General features: G+C 46.8%; 2 protein-coding genes across 5 annotated transcripts; one reads left to right on the top strand and one right to left on the bottom strand.

The window, feature by feature from the left end:
• Positions 1-551: 551 nt before the first annotated feature.
• Positions 552-962, top strand: LOC119769190. Its single transcript, XM_038261104.1, has one exon. It carries the CDS (start codon positions 552-554, stop codon positions 960-962), a length of 411 nt encoding a protein of 136 aa, XP_038117032.1.
• Positions 963-2,819: 1,857 nt separating this feature from the next.
• On the bottom strand, positions 2,820-18,382 carry LOC6033464 (AT-rich interactive domain-containing protein 2). Of its 4 annotated transcripts, none has more exons than XM_038263148.1 (9): positions 18,035-18,382; positions 15,869-17,966; positions 10,023-10,451; positions 9,486-9,884; positions 4,940-6,019; positions 3,707-4,840; positions 3,365-3,646; positions 3,210-3,301; positions 2,823-3,156 (listed from the first exon to the last, which is right to left on the bottom strand). In XM_038263148.1, the coding sequence occupies exons 1-9, from the start codon at positions 18,250-18,252 to the stop codon at positions 3,036-3,038; spliced, it is 5,853 nt and encodes a 1,950-aa protein (XP_038119076.1). In that variant the 5' UTR covers positions 18,253-18,382; the 3' UTR covers positions 2,823-3,035. The 4 variants fall into 4 exon arrangements, with proteins under 4 accessions (XP_038119075.1, XP_038119076.1, XP_038119077.1 ...); XM_038263149.1 differs by having other exon boundaries at positions 3,707-4,071; positions 4,228-6,019; positions 18,035-18,381; XM_038263147.1 differs by having other exon boundaries at positions 2,820-3,156; positions 3,707-6,019.
• Positions 18,383-19,382: the final 1,000 nt, after the last annotated feature.

Raw genomic sequence — 19,382 nt, forward strand, 5'->3', positions numbered from 1 at the left:
TCAACCCAGGCCGCGCACGTGACGGAGTTTCTGGACAGCTATTCCAGCTCCTTGCTTCAACAGATCAACTCTTTCCCGAACGAAAACAACGTGGTGTTGGACCTCTGCTTTGTCAGCTGCCCAGATACCGCACCCCGCTAGTCATCGCTCCGGCACCGCTAGTTAAGGATGTCCGGCATCATCCGCCGCTGCTGCTGTCCCTGCCGGTCCGTTTGGCCACCGAGCACACGCCAGTTGTTTGTGAAGTCCGCTATGACTATCGCAATTTAGACGTTCCCAGCATGTTAGAGCTCCTGCAAAGCATTGATTGGGAGAACACACTTGACAAGGATAATCTCGACGAGGCCGTACAGACCTTTACCAACATTCTTAGCTACGCCATCGACAGGCACGTACCTAAGAAACCTGTTACGAACGCTCGTGTTCCATGGCAAACTAGCGAGCTTAGGAGAGTCAAAGCTGCAAAGAGGTCGGCACTGAAAAAATTCTCCAAACATCGGATGTTACCTTTGCACAACTATTACGTGCGACTCAACAGCTGCTACAAAAGGATGAGTAGACAGTGTCATGCCGATCACGAAGTACGTACCCAGAAGAAACTCAAGTCTAACCCGAAAGGATTTTGGAAGTACATCAACGAGCAGCGGAAAGAAATCGGTTTACCGTCATCTATGTTCCTAGGAGACGAAACAGCATCGAATACGGAGGAGATCTGCCAGCTGTTCGCCGAGAAATTTTCGAGCGTGTTTACGCTAGAGGACCTGCAACCAGAACAAGTCACCGCCGCCGCCAGCAACGTCCCAACAAACGGTCTGGGTCTGAACAGCATTAGAATCGATCGCTCCAAGATTCTGGAAGCCGTAGCCAAGCTCAAGATATCCAACACGACAGGCCCGGACGGAGTTCCATCGATTGTCCTGAAAAAATGCATCGACGGGCTCCTGGAGCCTCTCTATCTATAATCTATCCCTCTCTATTGGATCATTTCCGAAGCTCTGGAAGCACGCCTTCATGTTTCCGGTACACAAGAAAGGTGATAAACGGAACGTGGACAACTATCGTGGAATATCAGCACTGTGCGCCGTCTCGAAACTTTTCGAGCTAGCGGTCATGGCTCCAGTTTTCTTCTTCTGCAAAAACCTGATCAGCGAGGACCAGCACGGGTTTATGCCATCGCGGTCAACAACGACGAATCTACTCACGTTTACGACGTTCGTGACCGACAGCTTCACCGCCAGATCGCAAACCGACGCGGTGTACACCGACCTGTCGGCAGCGTTCGACAAGCTGAATCACGCTATTGCGATCGCAAAACTGGAAAGGATGGGAATCGGCGGGACTCTCCTCAGTTGGTTCCAGTCCTATCTGGCCGACCGGAAAATCAACGTCAAGATTGGAGACTGCTTGTCGGCTGCCTTGATGGCCTTTTCAGGTATCGCACAGGGAAGTCATCTCGGACCACTCGTCTTCCTTCTATACTACAACGACTGCAACCACTCCCTCTCTGGACCGCGTCTGTCCTACGCAGACGACATGAAGATCTACTGTCAAGTGAATAATGCAGCCGACGCTCAAGCCCTCCAACAGGATCTGAACATCTTCGCGGACTGGTGTGAAACAAATCGAATGGTCGTCAACCCCACCAAGTGCTCTGTCATCACCTTCTCCAAGAAACGCAACCCAATCAAGTTTGACTACCAGATCTGCGGCACATTAATTCCCGGGAGAACTGTGTCAAGGACCTCGGCGTGCTTCTTGACACGGAACTCACATACAAGCAGCACATATCATACATGATTTCCAAAGCCTCGCGACAGCTCGGCTTCATCTTCCGTGCAGCAAAAGGTTTTACAGATGTCTACTGTTTGAAGGCTCTGTACTGCGCTTTGGTCCGTTCAACGCTGGAGTATTGTTCTGCCGTATGGAGCCCCTACTACGAAAACAGTGCGGTGCGGATTGAGAGTGTGCAGCGAAGATTTATCCGGTTCGCGCTCCGTCGACTCCTGGCGGGATCCATTTCATCTGCCTAGTTACGAAAGCCGCTGTAAACTGATCAACCTTGACACCTTAGCAGTGCGTAGAAATGTCAGCCGTGCACTCGTAATCTCCGACGCTCTGACTTCTAGATTGCAGTGCCCAGCCATCCTTCGAGGACTAGACATTATGGCCCCGCTTCGAACGCTTCGTAACACTCCGTTCTTGCGTATTCCTGTTCGCCGGACGAACTATGCTATGCATAGCGCGTTGACGGGACTACACAGAGCATTCAATTTTGTAGCTTCTTTGTTCGATTTTAATCTGTCCCGTGACGTCATCAAAAATAAGTTTTTATTGTTTTTTAGGCGATAATTTGTGTACATGTACTTAGTTTTAAGCACACCATTTGGGCATGTGGTGCCTGTTGGTGTTAAACAAATAAACAAATAAACAAACAAATAAACCGAGTCGGCGTAAAACCTAATAGAGTGCGCATTTATTACGTGCATTACGTGTACGTACACGAAAAAGATTGAGGTTAAATTTTGTACCGAGCAGCAAAACCAAATGGCGTGCTACTGTGCGTGAGATCGGGCTTAGATAACTTTATGCCAACGATGTAGTCACTTACCTTTGTAGCTAATAATGTGTGCTGAAAGATAAAACAATCTAGGTTATTAGAATCCTTATTAAAATACTCCTGATTTAGACACACCTACTGGATTCCTTCTCAATAGTTTCATGGATCTGCTTTGTTCTTTTCGTGTTCGAATCGGACAATTTTTACTGAAAAAAATATAAGGTGGTTAAAATAAAAACAATAAAAAATAAACTTTCAGAAATACCTTTTAAATTGAATTTATTTGTAATGAATTGCGCTCAACTGTTCAACGTACATTTATGCTTGAGATAAACGATTAGTTTTGTTTATAATAAGTTTGACATTCAACTGAAAAATGTGTGTACCATAATACAATCACTCATAGAACATAGAAAACTAGTTTTAAAAGCATATTTTATACTTGTCACAATTCGTCACTTCACTTCACTTTTTTCACTTAAAAATTAGAATTCGGATTGGTGTCGTTCATTTCAAACAGAACCTGCGAAATAGTGCGGCTGGCCTCCACATTGTTCATGGCTACTCCGGCTAGATGGGGCTCGTAGGCTCGCAGGTTCCTGGAAGAAATGAAAAATTAGCAAATCTTCATACAGAGAGTTGTCTAACTTACCTTCTAGCAGTGTTGCTGTAGACGACCAGATTTCTTAGAATAAGCGCCGACGTAAGTCGAATACTTTTCGTGACCGGACCCTCGATATCATCCTGCAACAGAGTAAACCCTTCGTTTAGACCAGAGCTTGAGCGACTCAAGCAGTTACACCCTACCTGAAACTCTTTGGCGTTGACCCAGTCGATGGCGTGACGCTTGATGGCATGCAGCGCGGCCGGTCCAACGGCCGACATGTGCCCGGGAAGTTGCGGACCCTGCGTTGTTGTTGTCGTAGTCGCCGCTGGCAGTGGCGCGGACTCCGAGGTCGTTGACGATGCCGACGAACCGGGCGGAGTTCCGGCCGGTTGGCGGACCAGCGTCACCGGGTAGGCTTGCTGGGGCTGTTGCGTGCCGGCGGTGGCGTTCGCCACCCGTCGCTGGACGGCGGACTTGAAGGACTGTGGATGGAAGAGATTCGAGTCAGAAGGGGGAACACCGCTGCGAACGTGCTGTCCTACCTCGCTGGTGCAGTGCCGGTCGAAGATGTGTGTCATGAGCGAGAAGCGCTTCCGCGGGAGGTTATCGCACAGGTTCGGGCCCGGTCCCCACTGGCAGTAAATGTCCGAGCTGGATTCGAGACTCTCGGGCGCGTGCACGGCACAGGCATGCTTGTACACCTCGTTGGCCGAGGCGAACTTCTTGCGCGGACAGCCGCGCCAGTCGCACACCCAGGGCCAGCTCGCGTCCACGTCTTCATCGACGGCCTTGGCCGGATCCATCGCCGGGATCATCTGGATCGACGAGCTGCTGCTGGAGCTGGAGGTGGGAGCCACCGGCGTGTTTGTGGTGGGAGTTGCGGCGACGACGGTAGCGGTTGTAGAAGCTGAGGAAGATGGTTTAGTGGGAGTTGCTACGGGTTGTGGAGAGTTTGGCGCGACAGGGGTCGCAGAAGGCTCAGACGTTGAAGTTGTAGTGGTGTTAGTCGTAGAGGAGACAGGTGTTGAAGAAGTAGTTGGCGTGTTTGACGAGTTCGTGTTACCTTTCTGGTGTGCAGGTTCAACTGCCGGTTGGTTTGGTGGAGTCGGTTTAGTAATGATCGGCGGATTAGCGGCCGCCTTCTGCTGAACCACCTGAATCATTTGCTTTTGCGGAGTAGTACCGATGATCGTTTTAGTTGGCAAAGTCCCTGCGACTGGGGCTGGAACGGTCTGCTTTGTAACCGTGATCGTTGAAGGTTGTTGCACGGGTGCGGTCTGTTTCGCCTGCATCGTCATAATTTGTTGTGGTTGAGGTTGAGGGACTTGAATGAGCTTCTGTTGAATCACTTTTTGAACCATCTGGGGTTGTTGGACCGTTGCAGGCTGGATTATTTGTTGCGAAATGATTTGAGGCTGCATTTGCTGCTGCTGCTGCTGATGTGGCTGAGCTTGAATTACAATTTGTGAGGGTTGTGCTACGATCTGCTGTTGCTGCTGTGGAGGCTGTTGAATAATTTGAATCGTTTGGGAACCGCTCTGTTGAAGAAGGTGCTGAATCTGCTGACTTTGCTGCTGCTGCTGCGGAGTTCCTCCCAGATGCTGAATGATCTGCGTTGCCGGTTGATTGGTTTTGATGATTTGCTGGGTTTGGCCGTCGATACTGATCGTATTTCCCTGTGAGTTCGTAGTAATGTAAATGGGTTTCTTCTCGATCGTCGGTCCCACGACGGTTGCTGTGCCAGATGGGTTCGTACCGGCGTGGCTGACAATTACCTGATGTTGAACTTGGCGCGGAACTTGCGTCATTATGATCTGCTGTCCTTGCTGATTCACAAACACCTTTTGCGGCGTCTGCTGCTGTGTTTGAACAATCTGTTGACCTTGGATGTGCGGACCAGCGTTAGGTTGCTGCTGAAGAATGATGATGGTTTTCTGCTGAGCGCCCGTTTGAGGATTCTGAGTCAGAAGCACAGTTTGCTGTAGCTGTGGCTGTGGTTGCGGTTGTTGAGCCACGACGTACGTCTGTCCTTGAGGGTTGGTAGCAAGAATGTACTGCGTTGGCTGCTGTTGGTTACCAATGACCGTCGGTTGCATTACGGGAGCCGCCTTCTGAATTTGAATCGGACTTTGATTGTGCTGCATAATAATCGGCACCGTTTGATACCCCGTATCCGTTTTAATCGTAGCCGTAGTTTGTGTGGTCAACTGCTGCCCCGTCCCACCCGGTGACAACAACATTTGCTGCGGATTGTTCGGATTCATGATTATCTGACGCTGCATCGGCATTGGCACCGTAATCACCTGCGACTGTGCAGGCGCCGGCTGAACTTTCACTTCTTCCTTAACAACCTTCATTTCAACATCCTCCAAATCCTCTCCCTCCAATATTGAACCGGCCAGCTCGGCGTACAAATCGGCAGCCTTCGGCGTTACCTTAACCTCCTCAACCCCAGTCATCAAGTCAATCTTCTTGTTCGGCGGTTCCAACCCATCGACGTCGCTCTTTCGCTTCACCGTAGTCTCCCCAATGGCAAACACCGGCGGATCGTTCGTCTTCTTGTCCAACAAATCGGCCAACAACTTGTTCGTAGTCAACGGCTTAATCACCGCCCCACCACCGGGTTGACTCAACGGCGCCAGCGGGGGTGGCTGCAGCTCCTGGGGTTGCTGGGTCGCCGTGATGACCGTGTTCGTTGGGAGCGTGCCCGGTTTGATCGATATGGTCGAGTTGCCGACCTTTATGTTGGTGAGATTGTTCGGACTGTTGGACGTGACCACGACGGAGCTGTTGGGCAGCTGGGCGGCGGCAGCGTTGAGCTGTTTCTGCTTGAGAAGCTGCTGTCGTTGGGCGACCTGGTCGTGTTGAAGATAGTTATTAGTTAGGTGTTGAGACCTGTTAAAGTTAAATTTGCCTCAAAGTTCACACAAACACACGTTTTTGGAAGCGAGATAAAATCATTGCGTTACAGAACACTATGAATTGATGTAGAACTACGTTTTATCAGCAGTTTGTACTCCACGGATTATGCACAAATCAGCTAAAGGAAGCTTCGTCTTGATGAGATTGAGGATCCTTTATGGGACAGCCTTGTACTTAAGAGCCTCCAAACCTGTCCATGGTTGAAATGATTGGATACCAAATAAAAAGAGTTTTGGAACTTGTGACTTGTTCGAGGATGATCCACCAATATCGGTAACTCTATAACCCTAGCTGCTGCCATCGAAGAGTTAGTTTGATCCTGGACAAGACAACCTTGCGAAGAATCAAAAGGCACAAAAGCTTGATGTCACACCGGTGGTCGGAGATGGTGAACTTACTTCTTGGGAACCTTTTCATCCAATACACTCTGCATCGGTATCGTAGATTTTGTTAATTTACTGAGCTGACTTAAAACTATGAGTTGGCCTTGTGCAATTTTGCGGAATTCCGATTATTTCTCTCCTCTATCTAATATCTCTGATCTCCCGCCGCACATTCGATATTCTTCAGGCGTTGCGTGTTGAACTAAAAGTCGACGCGCTTCCCGAAGAAGTGTTTTCGCTGGGGCCGTCTCCGATCACCATATCGTAATTTCTACAAAACTCTATGAACACTTGAACAGCTAACCTTTTGACTCATCTCTCTAAAACCATGAAAATGTGAATCTAGGTACACAAACTCCTCGACAATCTCGAACTCGTCCCCGTCAATCGTCACGCTCGGACCTTTGGTTATTCCTGTTACCAGATACTTTGTCCTCGCCGCTTTCCGCTTCAAGTCAGTGTACTTCTTAACCACCACCTCAAACGTCCTGCCGAAAAGGTCCATGTCATCGGCATAGCAGACGCACTGGCTGAATCGGTTGATAGTCTCGTCTTGCGTGATTCGATCGGGTCGGACATCGCACCTCTTCGAGATCGACCGAATCGGACGCTAGTTTGAAATCGATGGACTGATGGTGCGTCGGGATCTGGTCCTCGCGACATTTTTGGAGGCCTTCAACTGCACTCGCCTCGTATCCTGTGCCACCGCCATGTTGATGGCAGCTCCATCCACTTCTTCCTGTTTGTTGTTGTTTCCTCTCCTGTAGATGCCTTCTCTACGCCCTTGGTGGGCGTCTCCGGACCATCTTCACCGCAATCACACGTCGCTTGACCAGGGTTGAAAGTCGCCACCCTGATGAACGAGTGATGTTTCTCCGGAAGCGGGGACCAATTCGACATCGGTTCGTCTTCCCGCGTCGAAACGGTTGTTGGGTCTGTAGCGGACGCACAAACTAACCGCTGTTTGCCATCTGAATCGCCGCACCGGCTGTCGCTTGTTGTTGTTGGACCCGAGAGGGGTGCACAACTTGATACCTGAGCGCTGCCATTCGGACCACCTGGAATGGCTCCGAACTGGCCGGCGTTCGCTGCGTCCACTTCTTTGCAAAACTGCCGGATCTCGCCTAGCAGACTGCCGCTGCTCGATTTCCGGATAACTGCTCGAACCGGGGTTGTGTTGATGATGTGGAATTCGAGCAGACCCTTGGCCGCTTGGTAGGCCGTGAAAAACTCCATCGATGTATTCTGCTCTGCGGCAACTGCTTTCGGGTCGTCTAGCAATTCCTCGATGCTCTGCTGCGCCCGCCGGAACTTCCCAGCAAGCTCCTGGAGCCGTTCGAGCCGTTCCGTTGCCTCGCTAAAGGACGCCTTCCGTACAGCGAGTTTCCCGACTGCCACCAGCTCCCCACTCACGCGGACCAAGCAAACCTTTCGAAGGTGTTCCAGCTTGTCCATGCTGGCAGGTTCGCGAAACCCATCCAGCGACGAAGGACCAATGTTTGGACCTTGGACTGGGCCGCCGGAACGCGAGAGATCCCGGAGGAAAAAAAGACCGCGTTTGCTACTAAACTAAACTATTCGTTTTTTTGCGCCCGTTCTCTTCGAGTCGTGAACAGCAATGCACGTGGTTTTACTTCTGTTTCTCATCCTACACTGGTAAACAGCATTACACTTTTTTCAGTTCACTTTTACACACTTGTATGGGATTTTCCAGTTCAAGTATGATTACACACTTTCGTGTAATCATACTTGAACTGAAAAATCCCATACAAGTGTGTAAAAGTGAACTGAACAGTGTGTAATGTTGATTATCAGTGTATGCGCGATCTGTCAGATGCGCAGGGTTGCCAAATCGCCAGATGGGAAAGTGGTCTTGAACAACCGGAACAGACGTCGTTTCCCCCATCGTCCTGGTTCTTCGTCTTTGTGCCGTTCAGGTGCTCGTTAAATTACTGCTTCTAGCTTTCGACCACCTCACGCTCGTCCGTCAAGATACCGGCACATTTTGGTAGAACTTACGCGTTTTGTTCGAGCGATGCAGCTGTACCATGTCCTAGTACTCCATCACTTCCAGGCGGTGCTTTTTATCTTATCCCGGGAGATAGGTTTGATTTCACAACTGTTTGTACGACTCTTTGTTCCCGCGGCTGGTCTTTAATCGCCTGACATTTCTCGTCGAATCCGCACAAAACTTACTCGAGTAGGTACGATCGATGGTGCTCGGTGCCGCTTCGTTGCTGGCTGCTTCCATACGGCTCCAGCAGGCGCCACAGATCTTGTTGACCTCGGGCAGGTGTTGGGTTCCGCGCCAAGGAGAATAAAGTGGATTTGTGGCTCCGTATCGTTTGGTGGTTATATCTAGGTGTATTTGTAGAGGAGGTTGTGCTGAAAAAAGGTACTAAATATATTTCAGAAGGTGGCGAAGTGGATGAGACATAGGCCGTTCTTGTTCGTCCGTTAATGGGCGCTGGACCTTCATTGGAAGCGGTTTATTGAACCGGTCTGAACTGATCCTGCTGGCCAACTTGAGCGTTTTATTCACCGATGGCGATCTTGACATCGTGTTTTGGACACTTTCTGTACTCGCGGTCAAGACTCATCCTTGACATCGACGACGCTTCCCATGTGCGGGCTCCTGCTTTCTTCCATATTTGAATAGCTCATTGGAAAACCGACTTTGCCGGCATTTTGTGTTCGAATGAGTTCGGCCAGAGGACTTTGTTTTCATGATAAGGGTCGATCCATTTCTGCAGTCTGGTTACCTTGTGCTGTCTTGAAACGCAGTCCTACATTAATGCAATAGATATCTGCTGACTCTTCAATTTCATGCAATTTATCTCGACTCATCATTTAAAATTTTCAAAACAAGGGTTAATCGTTGATTAGCAACACTTTTTAGCATTAGAAGATTAGAAGTCACACTGTCGCGCAAACAACACTCACACATACAAACACACTCTTCAAACTTATGGTTAAGCCTATCTACACATGACTCTTTTTTTTTCGGGAGAGTTACCTGATGCACGTTAACATTCGATGCAATCAAACAGTTGCTAGTGGTAGATGGGTTGATGCTAGTGGTAGTAGACGACAAACTACTGCTAGTGGAGGACGTGACGACTACGAGATTGCCGCCAGTGCCGGACTCGGAACTCGGCATCGTCGTCGTCGTCGTTACCTTGTTCGCGAGCAAACTCTTGATCAGCGCCGACGGGTTCGTCGTGGTGGACGAAATCGTCCCGGACTGGTTCATGATGGTGGTCGTGCCTGTGGTCTGCTGGGGTGGCTGCGGTGGCGCCACGATCGTCCCCAACGGCTGCGGCGAGATGGTCGTCTGGTTGACCACGATCACGTTCTTGGTTTCGCCGCTCTGGTTCGAGTTTAGCACCTGCTGCAGCAGCTGGGCCGGCGGGTTCTGCCGAAGAAAAAAAGAAAGGTTAACTATTTTGTTGAAAAATCAAGCGTTTACGCATAACAAAGCTAAACGAAGAAACTTAGAACAACTCAAATGCGACCAACACAAAACAAAGAGAAGAGTAGAGATTGCTCTTACGCAGACACTTTTCTGGTAGTTGACCACGCTTTTACCAGCCCCAACTTGGGTCATAATGATAGGCTTGGTGGCACCACCACCTGGAGATGAGCTGGGTTGTTGTTGTTGTTGTTGTTGAGGTTGTAGGGGCTTGCTAGCTACGACGGTCGGAGTTGGTTTAGCGGCGAGGGTTGTTGCATGCTGTTGCTTTGGTTGGTTAGTAGGAACGGTCTTCTGGTGAGCGCCGGCTTGCTTGATTACGGATTGTGGCTTGGCCATAGGCGCCGACGCGGGGATTGTCAGCTTTGGGGGTTGATTAGTAGCGGTTGTTGAGGTTGAGATTTGGGATTTGCAGGTGTCTACTGGGGGCTGGTTAGATTTTTGTTCTCCGGCCTTGGGTGCGCTACTGTTAGCAGAAGTTTTCGGGGAGCTGTCTACGGTTGGAGGATGCTGCATGCAAATGGGTTAAAGTAGTGAATTTCATTAGTTAGTACTTATTAAAAGGGGTACAATCTAGGGGAGAATGTGCTATAACGGCCAAAATAGGTAAAACAGTAAACCATCATAGGTGAGTTTTGTTTTCTAACGAATAATTGCCTAAAACCAAAACTCGGAGCGTATGGTGATGTGTTCCCACGCTTCATCCTCCCCAGTAGATGCAGAATTATGTTGTTGTTTTAATACTCTTCTAAAAAGACAATTCTGGAGTTAAAAAAAAAAAGTCAAATTAAACAAATTTCCAGTTTTCGTGTTTTGGCTATTTTTTAAACCGCCTTGAGTCAGGGGTATTCAAAAACATCCAAATAGCAAAAACTGAAAAATTGGTTTATTGGACCTTTTAAAAAAAACTCTGCTTTTCTGATATGTTTTCAGAGATAAACCAAAATAGACATTACTGTGGATTCAGCTCATAGCTGGATTTTCTGGCATATTCTCACGGTCACTGGAAACGGTCGTGAATAGACCTAAGGGTTCCCAATTGATGTGAAAAAGTTTAATTCTATGAAAATTTATGGATCAAAATTTTGATCTTTAATCACTTTTCCGTCATCAGTCAAAAAAAAAAAAATCAAACCATCCACATTAACGACCCCCGGGTCTTTTTGTCTCTATTCAAGTTTCTGCTCGAACCTAGGAGTCCGAAGGCTTGAATGGGGAGAGCACCCAAACCTCTTTTTACTCCAAGGAACCTTCCACCCCAGTGTTTGAACTGACGACCATTGGATTGCGAGTCCAACCGCCGCCAGCGATTCCACCGGAGTAGGCTCGGTTTGGTGTGTTGTGTGTACTTATGGCATGGAGACAACTCCTACACCTGGAATGACTTAACGGCCTAACAACCAAGGCCGGGACCGACATTTTACTTCCTCATCCGATGGAAGGTTGCAGCAGATGGGAATCGAACCCAGAATCATCTGCTTACAACGCGGACAGCGTAACCATTCGGCCACGCACTGCCGACATCAGTAATAATAGGTAATAATTGTTCCAACTCGCTCGCAAATTTTTAATTCAATCGGAAAAATCTTATTTTTCTTGAAAAAAAAATTCATTTTTATCTACATGATCACCCCTGATTCTGGCACGATGCGCGCTCTGTTTGTTTGTCAACAATGCTGCAGCTGGATGTTGAGACGAAGTGAGGGGGGAGAGGTTTTGACATTTTTATGCCCGCATCTGGCCCGCCGCCTATTTCGACGGTCGTTGAGCCGACGATCATTTCAAACGACCGAGTCCAGTTAGGAACTGATCGTACAATATTTGAAAAATAAAAAATAAATATTTTTTCTAAAAAAAATCCTCCATTCAATTTTTCAATTCAATTTTCAAACATTTTTATTTTTCCCTTGTTTAGGAGGTAACTTTGAGCATCTTTTGTTCTACGAAACACTTTTTGGAAAAACTCCACGTTTTTTATTTATTGAAAAACAGTTTTTTTTTTGTATTTCATTTTGCATTTATCTTGTCTAGTTTATGTTTGTTTCTGATAGTATTTGTCTTATCCTGCCAGCTTAGCCTTTTGACTTTTTTATTTTCAATATTAAATAATTATTTTTGCTTGATTTTCACTTTTCTGCTATAGAACGATACCATTGTCATATAAATTGTTGCAAATGCGTCGAAGCATAGTCTGAGACATTACAAAAATTAATGCAGACTTATTTGATTTCACAAAAAATATTGGATTTGTTGGTTGACTCAAGAAATAACCTTTTCCAAATAATGACCAAGTCGCATAAAACACACACAACATAGTTTATCTTTCCAATGTTTTTATAGATCAAAAATTGGAAGAAAAGTGGCTTTTTGGCGATTTTGTAGATGGTCTAGAGGCGGGGATGAGTTGTAGAGGGTTAACGCAAAAACAATGCTATTTTTAAAGTACTTTTAGACTTTCTGAATATCCAAATTTTTGACCATTTAGAAATTTTTAAAACTTTTGAAATCATGAGTTTTTTTTATACTTTTTATGAAATTTTTAAATGAGCATGAGTAAGGCTACCAACTCTTGCTGAGCAAAAATCCGTATACTTTACCGACATAACACCATGGTATAACAAAAAATGTCAAGGAATTATTTAGATAAATTTGGAATTTTAGAAATAGACATATTTTTGTTAAACGTTTAAAAGTTTACGAAATATCAAGTTTACTTTTACGAATAATATCGTTGTCAGTGTTTTCATGAAAAAATTTCTAGAGCTTTTATTGGAAAGGTCCTATAAATACAAGCACAACACAAGGTTTCCACAAGTTTAAGAAAGCCTTTTGATCTTTTATTTGATAAATATGTTTTGTGAGGAATTTGAAAAGAACAAACATTGACAATCAAGTTTGAACTGAGGAAAACCCGGAAAATCAAACTGACAGATAAATAAAAATGTCTAATTAGCAAAAGCTTTGACCCAATTAAAAAAGAAATGAATTTTTAAAAAGTTGTTAAAATTCCGTACAAATCCGTATTATGCAAAAAATTCCGTACAAAAAATCCGGCCTGTTTAAAATCCGCGGAGAGGGTCGAAAATCCGTACGGTAAGGAAAAAATCCGTACAGTTGGTAGCCTTAAGCATGAGCATGGTTGACTGCCAGCCGAGTCCGGTGGTTTAGTGGTTAGCGTGGTTGCCTCTAGTCTAAACCCCAGTAAGATTTGGGTTCAATCCCAAACGGACCAGGTGGCATTTTTCGAGACGAGATTTGCCTGATCACGCCTTCTATCGGATGGGGAAGTAAAACGTCGGTTCATTTGCGTAAAAGAGGTTTTGGGTGACTCACCACACATAACCTTCGGACGCCTAGAAATGAGTAGAAACTTGCAACGGAGATCACAAAAGACCCGGGGGTCGTTAAAGTGGATTGCTTTGCTATGGTTGACTGCCAATCAGCGGCTATTCCTTTATTGACAGATCAGCTGAAGATAAACAATGAATCAAAAATGATCAGTGAAAGCAAACCATCGTTCACTGTTTAAGGGTGCACAGCAGCCAAGGAAGTTGTTGTCTTCTTATTCCAAATTTGTCAAACTTACGGACCCAATCCTGCAAGTATCTGATTATAAAAATAGTCAAACTTTGTTGTGAATAATTTTGAAGACAGTATCTTAGGGGATGAATAAAAAATCATATCGATAGTTCCCGTAGTTTTGAAGATACTAAAATGTCTATGACAGATATCGGGGTGCAAAAGTTATGGTTGATGTGTACCGTTAACCTCTGAAGATCCCTTCTTTATTAGTCAATACAGGCGCTCTCCTAAGAAGCCTGCAGTTCAACGAAAGGGAGGAATGTTAGTCCGATAGTTCTAATCTAATCTAACCCTATCGCAGCCAGTCTTTCGAGGGCATCCTGGAAAATGCCTTAGGTTCCTGCCTAGCATCCTCTTGTCAATATTAACAATTGCAGTGCCCCAATGCAATAAATTGCTTTGAAACATCACAAACGTTAAAGCGGCCAGGCCAACTGCGTAAAGTTAACCGCAAAGATGATTCGCTGAATTGAATTGAGTATGAACACGAATGTTCAAACAATAATACAGTTCTGAATCTACAGGGGAGGAAGAAACGTGGGGATCCCCCGCTCACGTTCCTGTTTATTTAGAGCAATGAATCGTTGGGAGCACCATGCTAAGAAGTTTTGGTGCTCCAGGACCCTCGAGGATGGGACATTGTATTTCCACAAATGCCCTGGACACTATTTGCCGTGGTTAAAGCGCCACAACTCGCTCTGGAATGTTAGTCCGATAGTTGAAGTTACAAACTCATCAAGCACACAGCTTTTCGCTATATACCTGTTGACACCGCATGAGACCGTTGAATCCACAGCATCTCCTTCAAGCATCAAGGGACTGGTATTTTTTTTTTTTTTTTGTTAGTAGGATAAGGTGGCTTTTCGATGCCTCCCGAGCTACGATGCTATGGGGAGAACTTTCTGGTTATCACAAAAAACACTCGCGCACAGTTATTTTAATATTAAATAGATGGAAATTTTGCTCCACTATTAACTCGACGATCCTAAAAAGTCAGTGCAATCGACTGAAGCAGGAAAAATAATTAACCCTCTGTTTTTTTAACACAACTACTATGACAAACGAATGCAAAACAAAAGGCACACAAAAAATCACTTTTCACTCCGAATAATTATGTTACGACCGCACGCTCCCGTTGCACTCTGTTTTACTTATCATGAAAATTTTAAATGTTTTGAAACTAAAAACGTCACTTAATCCACCATTAGGTGGTTGATGCCATCCTCACATTTAGAGGGTAATGCTATCCAAAATAGATACAAAAGGACGGACCTTTCAGTGGTCTATCAACTTGATTCATTATTCATACCATCAGATTGGGTAGGTCTGAGATCTTCTTAATTCAGGGCCCTTATGTGCTTATAACTATCCAACGATAGGTCGCATGATAGATCCGGACAACGTTTTCATCGAAATATATGAGATCCGGCCTCTAAAAAGTTCATAAATAACACTTAAGTGCTTATAACTTTTGATAGGGTTGTCAGATCTGCATTCTACTGAACTCGTTGAAAAGGTCTTTTGATTACCTATCCAATGACAAGTCGCATGATAGATCCGGATAACGTTTTCATCGAAATATATGAGATCCGGCCTCTAAAAAGTTCATAAATAACACTTAAGTGCTTTTAACTTTTGACGGGTTGTCAGATCTTTAACCTTTAGAACTTGTTGAAAAGGTCTTTCGAATACCTTTCTAAAAATGTATAATATGACGAGGTTTCTTACAAAAAACACCCTTTTTACAATCTTCCGGACTTTTGTTAAAATCGTTTTTTAGCATAATTTTTGAAGTACTAAACTAAATTTTATCATTTTCAATAGCGATTTATGGGACCCCAAGACGGATCAAATGAGTCCAAAACGGTCCAAATCAGGTCAGCCAGTGCCGAGATAACTAAGTGCAAATTTTTTTGTTCAACATCCCACCACACACACAAATATTTGCTCAAAATTTGATTCTGAGTCGATATGTATACATGAAGGTGGGTCTAAGTCTTTACGGGACCATACATAAACCACGTGGACACTTTTTTGAAAATCTTTGACACCATAATTTCTTCGGAAGAGTTGTTCGGGACATCCAGGGCTATACTGCTATGGTATTGATTTCATAAAATCATGAAACATGGACAAAATGTGAAAAAAAAATGTGAAATTTTCACACGCTTAGCGCCAATAGAGGACTTAACCAATCGCTCCCAAATTTTGGGATGTTAACTGGGACCTTAAAAGGTACCCAAAAAATGTGTTGCTGATTAGATTTTTATTACCTATTTACAATTTTCCCATATAACCCGATTCCACCCGTTAAAACAATATAAGAAATGAAATATTGCACTCACCACCACCTTCTGCGACGTCACTCCTCCCGCCGTCGCCACCGCCGGTTTCGCCTTCAACCGAATCCCTTCGTAGTAAAAGCTGACCGTCTCCGCCCCTCCTCCTCCCTCCGCTTGACTTTTAACCTGCGTCGGTCCCACCGTCCCGCCAAACACGGTGCGCACGCAGCGCGGCAGGTGCACCTGCGGCACGACGGCTTTGCGGCCAATTTTGGCGTTCGCCGCCAGATACAGCTTGTACAGTTCGGCCTGCTCGATGCGGTTCGCCAGCGAGGGGGTCGGCTCGAAGGTGGCGCGGAGCCACGCCAGGGCAAACTGTTCGTTCTCCTGGGACTGCTGCTGGAGGGCGTGCTTGGCCGCCACGGTGGTGGGTTGGGTGGTTGATGGGGGGGTGGGGGCGGTTGGGGTTGAGGGGGGTTTGGGGATGACGTTGACTGGGATTTGGGGCGATTGGGAAGTGACTGGGCGGGTTGCGCTGGTTACTTGGACGGGGGTTGGTGCGGTTGAGATGGGTGGAGTTGCGGATTTTGGGGGAGCGGGAAGTCCTGGGAGGGCGGGTATGTTGGGGAGGGGGATGGGAGGTTGTTCCTTGTTTTGAACCGTGAGTTGGGCCATGCTCGGTGCTTGCGGTGGTGGGACAGGGCCGGTGTTGTGGTAATGGTTACCTGGGTAGGTTCCGGCGAGGTTGCCGGGGATGGTTTCGACGACTCGCATGAGGATGCACGCGTCCGGGCCGTAACTTTGCGCTTCGACGGTGACGAGGGAAACGAGCGTGTCGATGATTCCGGTGACGTGCATGATAGAGTTGCACGGCTTTTCGCCCATCGAGGTTAGCGAGTAGATGCATTCCAGGGTGTAGAGCAGAAGCATGATGTCGCTCAGCGAAAGATATCGGCAGATTTGGTCGTAGATTTCCTGATTTAGGCAGCGGTTCAGGTTGTCTTCGTTGCTTTCTTTTTGGGCAATTTTGCTGAGCACTTCCAGACAGCTGATGATGACGCCACGATCGTCTCCTTCCAGTCCTTCCCAAAGCGTGGACAGCAGACTACGCGTTATCTCGTCCGTCTGAGGATCGTTGATGTCAATTTCGACGGAAACGTTGCCCAACATGTCGAGACCCATGTGGTGAAGATTACCCCACCTGGAGTTGGACAGCATGATCAAGAATCGAAGGAATGGCCTGTGCTTTCCAAGCACCAGGATGTTTTCATCGTTGAAACTTAAGTTCCGGAATATTGAAGCGATTTGCAGAATCCGTTGTCCGATGTAGTCGTTGGTGCCCAGTCCAGAACCCAAGCTCAGAAAAGACCTCAGCGTTCCCATCTCAAGCTGGCCACAGTCCTCGTCTTTGTCGAGGTCTTCCCCGTAGATATTCTTGATCAGATTCGTCGGATCCCGTTCCAGCTTCTGGAAGTAGTCCGAGTACGACAGCTCCAGAACCTGTGGCTTTTCGTACAGACAGTCCTTCCAGAACCGGTGCAAGCTGTTCTTCCGGATGTTTGCGTAATACTCGTCAAACATATCCCGCAACGAGAAATGGTTGAAGACTCCGGCGTGCGCCAGCAGAACCGTAATCAGCTTCGGACATCGGTCCACCTTCAGCGTGTGCTTGCTCTCGTTGGACATCAGCGTGCACACGTTGATCGAGAAGTCCTGCTCGTTCGGCAGCGGCGACAACAGCGACAAAATCAGCTTGTCGTACTCTGAATGCTTGTACAACTCGCAGGACATCCCCAACTGTCCCCGCATCACCTCCGGCACGTAATGCTGCTGATGGTTGTAAACCGCCGGCACCGAGTGCAACATCCGCGCTGACCACCGCCGATTGTGCCGCTTCTCGTCATCCTCCTCCTCCGTCGGATCCTTCTCCTCACCGTGAAAATTGACTTTTTCGTACTTGTCCAAAAACCGGATATAGATCTGCTTCAGCGCGATCTCGTTGTTCACGCAACGCTTCGGCAGCGCCATCTCCTCAATTATCTCATCCCAATCTTCGCGGGAATTCACCTTTAACCACCCACCCCGAGCCACCACCACCGAATACAGCCGGTGCAAATCCACGTCCCGACCTCCAATCTTCGGCAGTCGCATAAACGGCGTCCTAAAAAAACAACAAACAAAAAGTCAATCACAAAACTCCACAAAACACCCCGCAAGCTTCCTTCTTACCCATTCCGGTCGTGAAACAGCTGCAGGTCCTGCAGGAAGCTGGCCTTGTCCTTTTCGAAAACCAGCTTTCCCCTAACCCCCCGACCACGTCCCGCACCCTCCTTCGACGGCGTTCCGCTGCTGCTGTTTTGGCTCACAAAGGCGTCCCCGTCCGAGTCCTGGCTGCGGCCGCGTTCGGCTTTGATTCGCGTCGTGGACTCACTACCGTCGGCGGTCATTTCGAGAGGAACAACCCGCGGGAATTACACAAAAATTAAACACTTTTTCTTCGCCTCTTCACTGAAATCAAGCGTCGATTGCGGGTTTTGCTTTCTTTTGGACTCTTTTTGACATCGGCGAAAGGCGGCGGCGGCGGTTCGCGGAGTTGTTGACAGTGGGGGCAGTGTTGCCAGAAGGGAGAAACAGTTTGAGTGGTGTGGGGGTGCAGTCAGAAATTACGTGATGGGATGGCTTCGTACAGTAGAAGCCTTTTAAAAATGAAACTCAAATTTCTAGCAAAATTTACTCAGTTTTAATAGGTTTTAATATAAAAAATAACATCTTTTTTGTATGGAGCGTGGACAATCGCCAAATTCCCCCCCCCCCCCTGAGGTGTCCACGTGGTTTATGGGTGATCTCAACATAATTGATTTAGATCAACATTCCTTCAGTGGCTTCAAGAAGGCAACAACCAGCACATGCTGTCATTTTGGTGCAGCATTTCATTAAAATGCATTCAATCCGAGGGGCGAGACACAGTTAATCAACTATAATTTCTCTAATTAATTAGAGCTGATTTTGGTTAATTGGCTAATTGATTAGCGCTGATTTGGCAACCCATTCCCATCCTACATCAATTTATCTTGGCATGTCTAGAAAAGTTGTTTTGACAGCTACAAAATGGATGTTGCTTTGAAATGATGGAAGAAAAAACTATTTCTTTGAAAATCAATTTCTTTCGCTGGTAAGTTGGCTTAAAATGTAAATCTTGCCCATTACTTAAGTTTTGTTATCCTAAAGCGGGAAACAGATTTTACATTGCCGTCTGTCATCGAAATCGAGGCTGGTTCAGTTCCTGCACATCCTGCGCCAATTGATCAAAGATAACATGCAGATTCCTGAAGGCAAGGAAAGAGCCGGTGGTGGCGCACAAGAATAGGAAGTTACCCTGTCAGCCGTACATCGTCTTTCCGGGCCGAATCTGGACTCGCCGAGCAGTCGACTGCAGGAGTGGTACTCACTGTTTGCCTCGATGGATTCGGTGGTTCCGATTGCGATGCCTCCCGGGGGAAACATCAACAAGCAATCAATGCATACGGCGCCGGTTCTGTTCGTAATTTGCCAAATGTCCGCTCCAACCCGACGGGAC

Source organism: Culex quinquefasciatus, chromosome 3, assembly GCF_015732765.1.
Source record: "Culex quinquefasciatus strain JHB chromosome 3, VPISU_Cqui_1.0_pri_paternal, whole genome shotgun sequence".
NCBI classification, from domain to species: domain Eukaryota; kingdom Metazoa; phylum Arthropoda; class Insecta; order Diptera; family Culicidae; genus Culex; species Culex quinquefasciatus.

What these genes read in the sequence shown, in the direction of transcription:
- LOC119769190 (XM_038261104.1), top strand. Translation starts at nt 552, where the DNA reads ATGAGTAGACAGTGTCATGCCGATCACGAAGTACGTACCCAGAAGAAA.
- LOC6033464 (XM_038263147.1), bottom strand. Translation starts at nt 18,252, where the DNA reads ATGACCGCCGACGGTAGTGAGTCCACGACGCGAATCAAAGCCGAACGC. An exon ending in CTGTTTCACGACCGGAATGG is followed by an intron (nt 17,967 to 18,034) that starts GTAAGAAGGAAG and finishes TTGTTTTTTTAG; the next exon opens with GACGCCGTTTATGCGACTGC. An exon ending in ACTACCAGAAAAGTGTCTGC is followed by an intron (nt 9,885 to 10,022) that starts GTAAGAGCAATC and finishes TTTCTTCGGCAG; the next exon opens with AACCCGCCGGCCCAGCTGCT.